The following is a 12795-nucleotide window of genomic DNA, read 5'->3' as shown; positions in this document are numbered from 1 at the left end:
TGAGTGGTGAAAGGTCAAGGTCATCCTTCACAAGGTCAAGGTCATCCTTCAAGGTCAAATGTCATATAGGGGGACATTGTGTTTCACAAACACATCTTGTTTTTCAGCTGATCTGGTGTTAACAATTGTGTTACAAAAAGTTCTTGGCTGAACCTTTTTATGCTTCCCCAAAAATTTTTGGGGGGAGCATATAGTCGCCGCTTCGTCTGTCCGTCTGTCCGTCCGTGTGTCCGTCCGTTCGTGCACAACTTTTGTCAGGGCTATTTCTCAGCAACCAATGACCGGAATTCAATGAAACTTTATGGAAAGCTTCACTACCAAGAGGAGATGTGCATATTATCAGTGGGTTCTGGTTGGATGATTTTTCACAGAGTTATGGCCCTTTGAAATTTTCCATTTACTGTACATATAGTGCAATTCTTGTCCGGGCTATTTCTCAGCAATTAATGACCGGAATTCAATAAAACTTTATGGGAAGCTTCACTACCAAGAGGAAATGTGCATATTATCAGCCGGTGCTGGTCAGATGATTTTTCACAGAGTTATGGCCCTTTAAAATTTCCATTAACTGTACATATAGTGCAATTCTTGTCCGGGCTATTTCTCAGTTACTAATGACCGGAATTCAATGAAACTTTATGGGAAGCTTCACTACCAAGAGGAGATGTGCATATTATCAGCCGGTTCTTGTCGGATGATTTTTCACAGAGTTATGGCCCTTTTAAATTTTCCATTGAACATATATAGTGCAATTCTTGTCCGAGCTATTTCTCAGCAACATATTACGGGAATTCAATGAAACTTTATGTGAAGCTTCACTACCAAAAGGAGTTGTGCATATTATCAGCCGGTTCTCGTCATATGATTTTTCACAGAGTTATAGCCCTTTGAATTTTTCCATTGTACATATAGTGCAATTCTTGTCCGAGCTATTCCTCAGCAACTTATTACAGGAATTCAATGAAACTTTATGTGAAGCTTCACTACCAACAGGAGATGTGCATGTTATCAGCCGGTAATGGTCGGATGATTTTTCACAGAGTTATGGCCCTTTGAAATTTTCTATAAACTGTACTTATAGTGCAATTCTTGTCCCCAACTACTGACTGGAATACTATGAAGCTTTATGGGAAGCTTAACTACCTTGAGGAGATGCGCATGTCATTAGTGGGTTCTGGTTAGATGATTTATTTAGAAAGTTATGGCCCTTTGAAATTTTTAAGTTGCTAAACCATCCATCGTATTTTTTGTCCAAAGTTATGCCCCTCAAGATGTTTCCTTTTATCTGAATATATAGTGCAATATTTTGACAAAAAAAACCTTTGGGGATCATCACCCGTCTTCTACGGTTTCTTGTATAAATAATGTTTTGCTCAATGTTCCAAGTGTGTATACGAATGTTTCAGCACGTATTGGCCGTACCAGGCTGAGGAAAGAGGACATAGAGACATGGCTGAAGAATACGCCTGCCAAGAGACGGGGATCCAGAACACTGTTCAGATCCATGCATAACAAGGGTAATGTGTCCTACCATAATTGTCTCAATAATGAACATTGTTTGAAAAGTGCAGCTTTTGCAACACTTGTTTTCAAGAACACAGTTTTTAAAAAACATTGCTAAATGTGAGTACAAACATCAAGTTCAACTTTATTTCATCATCACATGGACATTGACATAACACTCCAGGGATTGTTTCCCCTCTTTATTACGTACTGCTCAATGGAACATTCCCAATCAGGAAATTTACAAAATTCCATATTGTCATTGGAAAAAATCCCAAAACAAAGTAGAATTGTGTCAATTTGTTCCAAAATTAAGTAACCTGCAATTAAGCAAATAAAAGTGATTTTTCATGTGTAACCTCGAGGGCCTTTTTCTATTCAATCCTCTTCAATAAAACGGAGTGTTTGATCAATCAAATTTAATTTTCTACCAATTTGGCTGTTAAAGTTTGTTTTCTGGTAACTTGAAAGGAGTGCATTTCTGTAAATTTAACGAGAAAAAAGACACAAACTATCATCCTCATGGATGCCTGCAAACTATTTCTTTAAGAAAACTAAACTGTTGATGATAGCTAACCTGACAGTGTCAGACAAGGTCCCCAAAACGGATTGGTGCAGCCCTTAGTTTATTATCCCCCGCCATAGGCAGAGGGATATTGTTTTACTATTATGTGTCCCATGTGAAGCATGTACATGTAAGTCCCAAATGAGCACATGAACTGAACATTTCACCAAAAAGGCATGTGATAAAAACATGTTAATTTGTTTGCGTAATTTAGTTCCAAGCAACTAAAAAGACCAAATGTTCTTTATTTGAAGATTTCTCTATGCAAATTTCTCAATGTCAGTGTTGTTTGCGCTCATTACTCCCAGCTTGGGGTGTAATGGTACTTTTTACAATTTGACGAAAAAACAACAACTGCATAGTGAGGGATAAAAATGTAGCCAAATAAACACAGAACATGGAATAAAATTTACATTTACAGTATGTTGAGTCCATTTTTTTAACATCATATTTTTGCTTTCGCTCACCTGCTCTTGAGGGATCCTATTATTTTAAGGTTTTGCCGGTTTGAGACCAATTGAGTGTGAAAAACATAGATGGAAAAAAACTGGAGATGGGTTCAATCATTTTTCTGAAATCTCTTGTAACTAATTTAAACATGATAATCCCCGTTATCGTTTACACAACATATATATTTTTTTATCGCCAAAATGAATGAGATTTGGGAAGGAACGTGGGTGGATCAGTGATAAGTTAATGACCGCAGATATGCCACTTGTAATGAATAAATGGTGTGGTTTTGCAGTAATCCTATCACACCTATCAGTATACATCATGGCCAAACTAATAACAATCTTACCTTTATCGGCGCAAATTAGAGAAGGTGCGAAGATTATTGGTTAAAATTAGTGTTAGCAAACTGTTTGGTCAGTTTTCAATAAAGTTTCAAGAGTTTTGCATTGTAAATATTTGATCACTTTAAGTACAATAATTTTCGGAAGTGTAAAATTAACAGTGCATTATGGGACAGCGGTTTCATAGGGCACAGTTCAGATTGAATTGTAACAACCAATGGACGAGTGAGTTGAAATTAGATTGAATGCAATAGGATACAAAGCAATGTTTTATTGCGTCATACTCATAAAAGATGTCAATGATTAAAAAAATCGATAGCCCATAAAATGAAGTACAAGCTATTTTTACACCTGTATTGTAGTTAAACGCAAACAACCAAACACAAATCAAAATGATCTGTATTTATTTGTCATCAATGCGGAGAATGTATACGGTTAGTATATACATCTTTTAATTTTGTTCATTGTCTTTGATCCAGATCTAATCCGATGCGTGGAGGCTGTACAATCTTCTTCAACAACACAGAAAAACACAATACACACAGTGGATAATAAAGTTGTTAACAAATAGTGCTTATCATTACAATTCTACCTAAACGAAGTCAAAGTAGTCGATACAGCTGTACTGCTTTCGCGTTTTAGAGCAATGGCACATGTCAGTTAAGTACACTATGTAATCTACACCCTTTTGTGTCAAAACCGGATTTATCTTGATTACGTAACAGAAGGAATATGCATGCGTGGATTACGTTGGATTTTAGTGCCTCATGCCTTTGGTAATTCAGTCTTACTTTGTTCAAATATGGGACATAATTGTTCGTTAGGATCTTAATTCGGCAATCGGTCGACTGACGAAATATACGAAAATTAATGCCTGACGATATATAATGGTTTCACAGTAATTTCTTCATTTCTTCACCGATTCACTTCTAATTGATAATGAACTTCTCTTATGACAATACGGTCAATCTCAACTATGCATGGCCCCATTACCAACCCTGGGGCGCCCCTGGGTCAAACATGCGGCATGGGGATACGCGTCGGCCTTTTCCGCACCATTTCTAGTTTCCTCTGTTTTCAAATAAAAAAGGAACCACTAAAACGCTAATAAAACAACAGTTGAAAGTTGGCAAAAAAGTTTTCCGTGGCCACTGTGGTGGACGATAAGGACGAAGATCTTCTTAAATGTAATCTGCCAACAATACAAGTTAAAATAACAAAAAATTAAGAAACCTACTAATATGAAGGAATACACTTAGTTAATGGTTAATTGTGTTTAACATTATTAAAGTAGCGTGTCTGTACCCCGGCTATATTATGGTTTTACTTTTAGCAAATTACCCTTCAAGCAAGGCAAAATTTTACCATTTAGCCCCATGCTTTGAAAAGTGGGGGTATTTACCCCCATGGGTAAAAAATTATCTACAATGCTGAGATTGCACTTGAAATTTTTGCATAATCCTCATATGTTACAATAATGGTGAAAGTACATTGGCCTGTCCAGCACTTAACTTAAAGTTGCATTATTTCATTTTGAAATAAATTGGCACAAATTATCATCATATCAAGACGCCTTATCACATGTAGAAAGTATTGCAAAGGACGTGTACATATGTGTATAACAGCTTACCTAATGTCTTTCATACAACACTAAAAAAACTTCACATTATATCTACTATGCAATATTTTTAGGATGAACGCAATTGGGATACATAATGGGTGTTTTATTCAACCTTATTGGATATCTTTTGATTGTTCTGTATTAAAAAACTTATTATAAAGACATTCATATTTTTGTAATTCTATGTGTTACACCTTATTTACTGCGCTTAATGCATATAAAATGCAGATATTAAAGTATATACTAAAATTAATAATCCTTTGCTTGATCAATATTTATGCACATAATAGTGAATTAGTAAATTAATGGTAAGAAAATGGGGGGAACAAAAATTGAGGTTCTGAGAATCCTTATTTGTCCTGTAAATTTTTCTTAAACTTTGAGATCGAAATGTTGTATAAGAATTCTTTAACCTAATAACACAAGGAGGCTAATTTGAATTTGTAATATGAATGAAAGCTAAAATAATTCCTTGTGACCTTTCATGAATTCATCTGACAATTTAAATAGCAGAATAATTACCGGTACATTTCTTATATTACCTTTTAAGCGAAATCCATGTATTTCTATGACTGAAAATGCGTGGCCTCATATTATCGATTAACAATTGAATTTCAATTGAAAATGTATGTAGATATACATGCAAGGTTTGGAACTCAGTGTGAGAGCAGTGGCATATCCTTCAAGTTTCATCTTGAAATTCTTGTGGTTTTGCACAATGCTTGTTATGGGAGAAGTTAAATAAATCATACACCATAGTCAGTTTTTAAATCTTTAGCAATTTGCATATGTCAGCTGATTTGAAATAATTTAAAAGGAAGAACCTTGCCAAATTTGGTGGTATTGCTTTCATAAAAAACTTAACTAAGGAAAATAAAATCTAATAAGGTCATTATCATATTATTTTTCTTATATTTATTTTTATTTTTAATCAATTTGTGAGCATTAAAAGACTTCTCAGTTTGAAATTCTGTTTTAATATTTGAGGTGCAGGAAACTGACTGCTGAAGTTTTCCCTCTGGTAGAAATGTATGAAGCTACATTATTGCAGGTACATCATTATGGTGGTGAAACATGGTGAAACAATAGCTTTTAATGACTTTATGGTAGTAAGCACTTGGTTAACCCCATTAACGATACAGAAACTCAACTTTAATGATCTAAATTAAGAGGGTCTTATCATAAACAGGTGTTATAGATGTACTTCCGTTAATTATATTATGATCAAAAAGTGATTTATATCTCCTTGTTAATATTCTTCTCAACTTATCAAATAGTTGTTTTCAAATTCTTGTATTTTGATGCACAACTTAAGAAAATGTTAACAAGTGCAGTACAGTACACTCCACGCGTTTTCCCCAATTTCCCTCCATACGCCGCGTGCAGTTACGCCAAGGGAGATTGAGAAAATTTCACGATACGCGGCGTTTGCATGATTTGGGATGCGGCGTTGAACGATCTGCAAAATAGATAAGCCGACAAGGCGGCCCTCGGCTTTGGCAACGCGGGGAAACTCCGTGTTTTACGAGATAACGATCAATTTAACTTTGTTTGACTTTCTGATTTTCAAATAAAATTACATTTATTACAAGTACATATATATATTTATATATATATATAATATACCATTTAAAAATACAACAATATAGATCGATCCCCACGTGGTTGTAGAAGTAGTTGTATAGAAACTCGTTGATTTAAGACAAACAAAACGTCGTCTTTAAACTGATACTTACCGATTAATATAATCACAGTTTGCAACATTGTTTTTATTTTGATAATTAAATCCAAAGTTTTCATGTTGGCAGGTGTTTTTTCTATACTGAACATGTAAACATAATGACCGAGGACCCTATTAAAAGTCTCGGAAATCTGTGTGAATTGACAGTTTGACGTTATCAAAGGAAAGCCGCTTCTTGTCTGAATGCATAACTTACTCAAGTAAACATGTCAACGAATGCATAAGGAATGGTTTTAATTGTCGGAACAAAGTCAATTCACTGCTCACTAAAGCATTTATTTTCACTATGTAGGTAGGTTATTCCATTGATTGCTAAAAGAAGGTGGTAACTATTGAGTTGAGAGTTGCATTAAATATTCACAGTTGTGTTCTAGTTGTGTCGACATTATGAACAATGTTTACCAGTAAATATGGACCAAATCGGCAGAGTGACATTCACACATGTTAATCCCCTTTTGTCGAAACAACACATAACTCCAAACACTTAATTATCCGGTTCCGTCCAGATGTTCTCTTTAATCAGTATACAGTACATTAACTGTTTCAATAATTACTATACTCAAATACCGTAACGATAAAGATATTTGAATTGAAATTAATTTGGAGGAGATAAAAAATTATTCGCGATATAATTGTGTTATAAAAAATACCAAAGAAATTAACCGAAATCAACAGAATTCAGTGTTCTCTGCACTACAAAGTTTGTATCAAAAAATTAATACACGCACACTTTCCACGCTTTTCACGCAAAAACCTTGAACTTGTACATTGTAGCATATTTTTCAGCCTAATTAATATCAGCTGATAAGGTGACTGAATTTCACAGACTTAATACCATAACTTTTTGTCATGTTCAGACATATAATTAATTACAAAGGTGAACATGATTAATAACTGACAAAATGTCTAACATATAGAGCAAGCATTCACATAAAATGTATCTGCTTAAAAAATATTATTTCATGCATAATACTTCTATGCCTTGTGCCTCTGAATAAAGCTGATATATTGCCGACAAAAGGAGAAGGCACATGTTCTAATTATTAAAGACTAATAGAATTGAAATGCATACAACAAACATTCTTAGACCAACTGAACCAGGATATATTCTTTTTTCTGTCACATATTTCTGGTTGGGGGAAATTGATGTGTTACCTTGCAAAATAACATTCAGCGCCTGTTTTGCAGTGTGGTGGTTGCTGGTGTGTCAGGCAGCCTCTTAATATGCAATGAGGTCAGAATAAGCTTCATTATCAGCAGAGATGGGAAGATTTATGCGGATTTTGTTTCCTCTGTTATGATGCAGGAATCTCTAATCATCAGGATGTTATAGAAAATGTGGGGGCAATTGCGTTTGATTATGAAGAAATTGGGCCTTTGGTTTCTTTCCTGTGGTTAATGTCAGCCTCTGTAATGTTAGGTTGTGATATTGACAATTGAGCCTTGTTGTGCGAAAATTTTTCTTATGCCATTATGCAGCCACCATTTATACTCCAGAATGTGACTTTTTTGTATTCGGGTCAGGAGCATCTCTGTCCACTAATGAGAACACAAAACCTTGCAAGACCATGTAGCGGACAGGATACAGGGTTACACAGGGCTTGAAAAGTGCTTGAAAACAAGTTCTAGGCTTGAAAAGCCCCTGAACAAAGGTTGGCCTTGAAAAATTGCTTGAAAAGTGCTTATTTCATGTAAAAAAGCCTTGAAAATAAATGTTTATTTCTACTCAAAATTACTCTTATGATCGCTTTAATTATAAACTTAAATCGTTCTTAAGGGAAATATTACGAAAATTTATCATAAATTCCTTCTCACAAAAAGTTGAGTAAGAAATATAAGTTTCGTGCACTATTGACTACGAAACGTTATGTGTACACGTCACAGATTATGTGTACTACATCAGAGGTTGTCCATTGTGATCAATTTTCCAGAGTGAAAACGCAGCGATGGGGAAGTGTCGTTTCAAACCAGGGTGGCTAACTGAATATTCCTGGGTACAGAAAACAAATGACATTCGAAAAGCTCATTGTCGGGTCTGTATGAAGACCATTTATGTTTGAGGGATGGGGGAAAGCGCTTTGAAAAGCCACAAGAAAGGGGAAACCCACAAAGAAAACATGAAATTGAGAAGCAAACAGGGTTCCTGCAATGTGTTTTTTTGTGAAACAGGAAGGTACTATTGTTAAAACTATTAAATCTAAAACAGACATAAACAACAACAGCCCATCTGTGTCGAACCAGGAAGAAACAGCCACAGAGAGTGTGCAGATATAAGATATTCAAATTCCAGGACCTTCGCAACCATCCGCAGCAGTATCAAACTCGCAGACATCCATAGACAAAGTTGTTACAAAAAATGATACGTTAAAAGCGGAAGTATTGCGGGTATTGCATACCGTTTGCACACATTAATCCTTCAATTCCACCAAAAACATTACAAAGTTATTTCAGGTTATGTTCCATGGCAGTACCATAGCAAAGAAATTTTCTTGCGGAGACAGCAAGACATCATTATGTGGCCGTTTTTGGGCTAGCTGAACATTTCAAAACTTTACTTGATAGTTCTATAAGTGGACCGTACTCAGTGTCTTTTGATGAAAGTTTAAACAAGAAATACCAATCTAAGCAAATGCATATTGTCACACGTTCGGTTAGCGTGTGCTCTTTCTTATGAGTGACCGATTTGTTACTTTCACGTTGTTTCCCCAAGTGCGCAGGATAATGAAAGACTGTAAGTCAGAGCAACATTAACTGTAGAACTTTATTGACACAAACACACAGCAAGATGGCAATAGAGCAGAGGTCTTGAACAAATGCTATAAATTGTTAACAATACAAATTTTACAACTGAAAGTATTCAATATCTAAAACATCAAACTTTAGGGAATAACTCGCTTTTAGCAAGAGGTAACTGAAGAATTTTAATATATAAAATAATCACCAAATATTTAGACTTGCATGAAGAATGAACAATTGTAATACATACAAAATACTGAACTTATATCACTTATACAAGTAAAGTAGAAATAAAATAAATGTCTTACCTGTAAGTCAGAGCAACATTAACTGTAGAACTTTATTGACACAAACACACAGCAAGATGGCAATAGAGCAGAGGTATTGAATCCATTCTGCGTTTGGCTTATATAGGAGTTGGTTGCCATCTGCTGTTGTTATGGTCACATTTGGTTTAGATTTGCTCTGACCCACAATTAGGTAATGACAACAAAGTATGTTGTAACATCAAAAGGGAGCTTTGATTAAGATGCCAATAACAGGCTGTCATTTAAGATCTCAACATGAATAATTTGTTTGTGACTTAATTTATGTTATGTTATAATCTTTTACATGCATTGTTGACAATATTGGAATATTGAAAAGGTGTTACAGCAAAACTGTAGAAGGATGTAATGTTGATGCAATAATCTTTAACAAGCATTGTTGCTTATATTGGAAATATTGGAAAGGTATTTGATGATTCTCTTAACAATAAGTGATGTAAATATGTTGTATAATATTGCATTTACAACTAAGATTGTGTTACCCCTAAATATCATATTGCCAGAGATTGACAAGAAAACAGACATCAAGTGTAGCTGTACAAGATCATGAAACCCTACAACAATAAACAAATATACAAATGACATATATTATTAAACAAATATTCAAATGGTCAAATAACTATAAAACTATTACTATAAAATCTTCAAATATGCAAATGACTGCATATATAAATGCAAAACAATATAAAATCTTCAAATATGCAATTGACTGCATATATAAATGCAAAACACTGTGAAATCTTCCCCTGCGCTGTGAAACCAATGCTCCTGCATTGTAAAAAATTAAAAACATACAGGGAAACAATTTTCAATGAACAATAACAATGACGGTCATGATGTAGATGAGTGATATATACAAAAACATGAGAAAAACATGAAACAGCAAATACAAGAAATTACAACATGTCTTTAAAAGTCATTTGTGAACAAATGTATACACTGTACAATGTTGGTAGGCCCCATTAGTGCTCATTTGGGAAGTTCGAACCGTTTAAAACAAACTTGAAAGTAAATTTTACATGTCCAAAGAAAAGAATGTTGTTGGCAAACGGAACACATAAGAATGTAAAAAAAAGTGATTGTAGGTGTATACGTATGGTGATTGTTGTAGTACCATCATGAAGTTGAGACTTAATGTTGCAGCAAAGCTGTACTGATCTCAGGGTATAAATTTGTAGTTATAGGAGGATCCTTTGAAGAGTACTTTACATTAACTGGAATGCAAATGCCATTTTGGTTGATCCAAAGGTACATGGAGAATTTGTGTTTAGTGAGGCGGTTTACCTTGTATGCTTGAAGTGGAGTAATCATGATTTTAGGATTGAGGGAAAGAGTGCAGTTGTCGAATTTGTTCAATATTTTAAAATCGCCAAAGTCCAAAATGAGTGTGGAGGTGATGGAAATTTTTACTTGAACAGAAGGAAGACAATTATCTCCTGAGAATTCTAAGTGTTGAATGCATGGTGGTAGTTGAAGACAAGGGATTTGTGCAACATTCGTACCATCAGTGATTTCCAGGATCAGAGTGCTAGAGAATCTAGAATTGAAACAGTATTTTAGAAATCTGTATGTGGCAAACACAAAGAGAATGGCAGCAAACATAAGCAAAGGCGAGTAAGTTGTTGTTGTCATGTTGTGTAGAGGAGCTAAAGTGGTGGTTGTTGTCATTGGTGCTTGTGTAGTGTAAATGAAACTTGGCAGGTTTGCAGCTTGTGCTGGATGAGTGATGTGCGTTAGTGCTAGCAATGATGCTAATCTACGGTATTTAAAGTACAAGTAGATTATCCCTGGAAGGCAGAGGATGGACAAGGTGGATGACACTATTGATAAAATGAAAGAAGGGGTTATTTCATCAATGTCATAGTCTTTTAGGGCAAGAATGGGTTCTGCTAGAGAACTGTATATTTCTTGGTCATTTTTAGCTGCCTCAGCCATTTTCTTAAGGTTTAAGGTTTCAATTTTTTCTGTGGCAAGGAATGTACTGAAATTATGCTGAAACATATTGAAAGAAGGAATGGTAATGTTGAGTGGTGATTCAAATGCATCATGGGCCTCAATGATTGCTAAAACCTCCTCATTGAAGAACTGTTGAAGTAGAGCAAGGTTAACAGGGTGCAGGACAGTGACAGGAATAGAGTGGTGATGACAGTAAGAAAGCCTTGGTGGGATAAAGGATGAGACAGTTGAAATGGAACAGTTGCATGGGACAGTAATGATACAGAAGTGGCATCCTGAAACATTAGTAGTACGGTCAGGACAATCAAGTGTTATGTCTGAGGTATTAAACACTAGAAAATGGGTTTCATTTAACTGGGTCACTGCTGGTGTAATACGATTAGAAAAATATCCAAAGTTGCAGTTTGCATTAATGTTAGATTTATTTCCTGTGAAAAGAGAGACTGGACAACTATTGAGGGGTTGAATATTAAGGGGTAAATGGGATGAACAGTAAAGTGCATGGGAAAAGCGAAGGCAGGCATTGATATTGTCAGTGGATAGTTCAACATATTTATAATTATTACCATCCTTTGAAATGGCAATAAATGGAGGTAGGTTAGTAATTTGGGTGGCATGAGTAGAGGAAGAGTTTAGTGGTACAGGGAAAACAAGTACTTTGTAGAGGTCAAGAATCATGTTGGTATGCACAATTGGGAATTGGACTGTTATGTACATTGTTTTGTTAGATTTGAAAAAGGAAAATTTAGCATTTTCATAGTAAAATAGTGGGTCGGTGGAAGTTAGCTTGTACTGTTTTGTATGAAGTTGTTTACTGATGTTGTAAAGACTGTCTTCCAAAATTTTGTATGGAATAATCTTTGTAGAAATTTTACCTTGAGTAAGACTAATGATTCCGTCAAGAAGAGATCCATAAGATTCCTTGAGCATGTTAGAAAACTTTAAAATATTTGTTAAAACATGAGTAACTTTGGATTGAACCTGCTGAAATTTTAGAAAATTATCAGTTAAATCTGAACTGATTGCGACAATTTGATCATGATTATTTTGGATTCCCTTAACAATATTTGAAAATCTTGCATCTGAGTGCAGCATAAATGAGTGTAAAAGTTTTGAGTCATGAGCAAATCCTTGTTGCATATTGTAGTTGTTTCTTATCAGTTGATTCACTCTTGATGCAACAGTTTCAACATCATCAGATGTTGCTAAACCAAATAGTCCCTTCCCAATTTTACCTATGAATGGGAGGAGCGATCGGCGTTTTCTATTTATGGTTGGTTCATGATCAGGTATCAATGAGTTTATAGTTGAGAAAATGTTGTTGACATAAGCTTGTGACTCATTGTACATACTATGTAATGTGTCAAACGTGTCCTTACAATCACAGGTTGAAAACTGTAAATTGTTAAAGTCAGGGTATTCCAGTTGTAGAACATAGGTATGGGACCAATGCTCTGCCGAAGCATGTAACTTTCCTTGCGAATGAAAAATGGTCCCATAATTTAATCTTTGCACAACTGTCGCTCCATTCGAAAGCCTTGTCCATGACAGTA

General features: G+C 35.0%; 1 protein-coding gene across 1 annotated transcript in view; it reads left to right on the top strand.

The window, feature by feature from the left end:
- LOC127879534 (calcium uptake protein 3, mitochondrial-like) overlaps positions 1 to 12795 on the top strand; it is a 179863-nt gene that overhangs the window by 41234 nt on the left and 125834 nt on the right. The window contains exon 5 of the mRNA XM_052426435.1: positions 1407 to 1517. Within this exon, the coding sequence (XP_052282395.1) occupies positions 1407 to 1517 (111 nt within the window). The remainder of the gene's footprint in view (positions 1 to 1406; positions 1518 to 12795) is intronic.

Source organism: Dreissena polymorpha, chromosome 4 (assembly GCF_020536995.1).
Source record: "Dreissena polymorpha isolate Duluth1 chromosome 4, UMN_Dpol_1.0, whole genome shotgun sequence".
Classification (NCBI taxonomy): Eukaryota; Metazoa; Mollusca; class Bivalvia; order Myida; family Dreissenidae; genus Dreissena; species Dreissena polymorpha.
The sequence above is the reverse complement of the archived record's forward strand: the minus strand, read 5'-3'. Positions and strand labels throughout refer to the sequence as shown.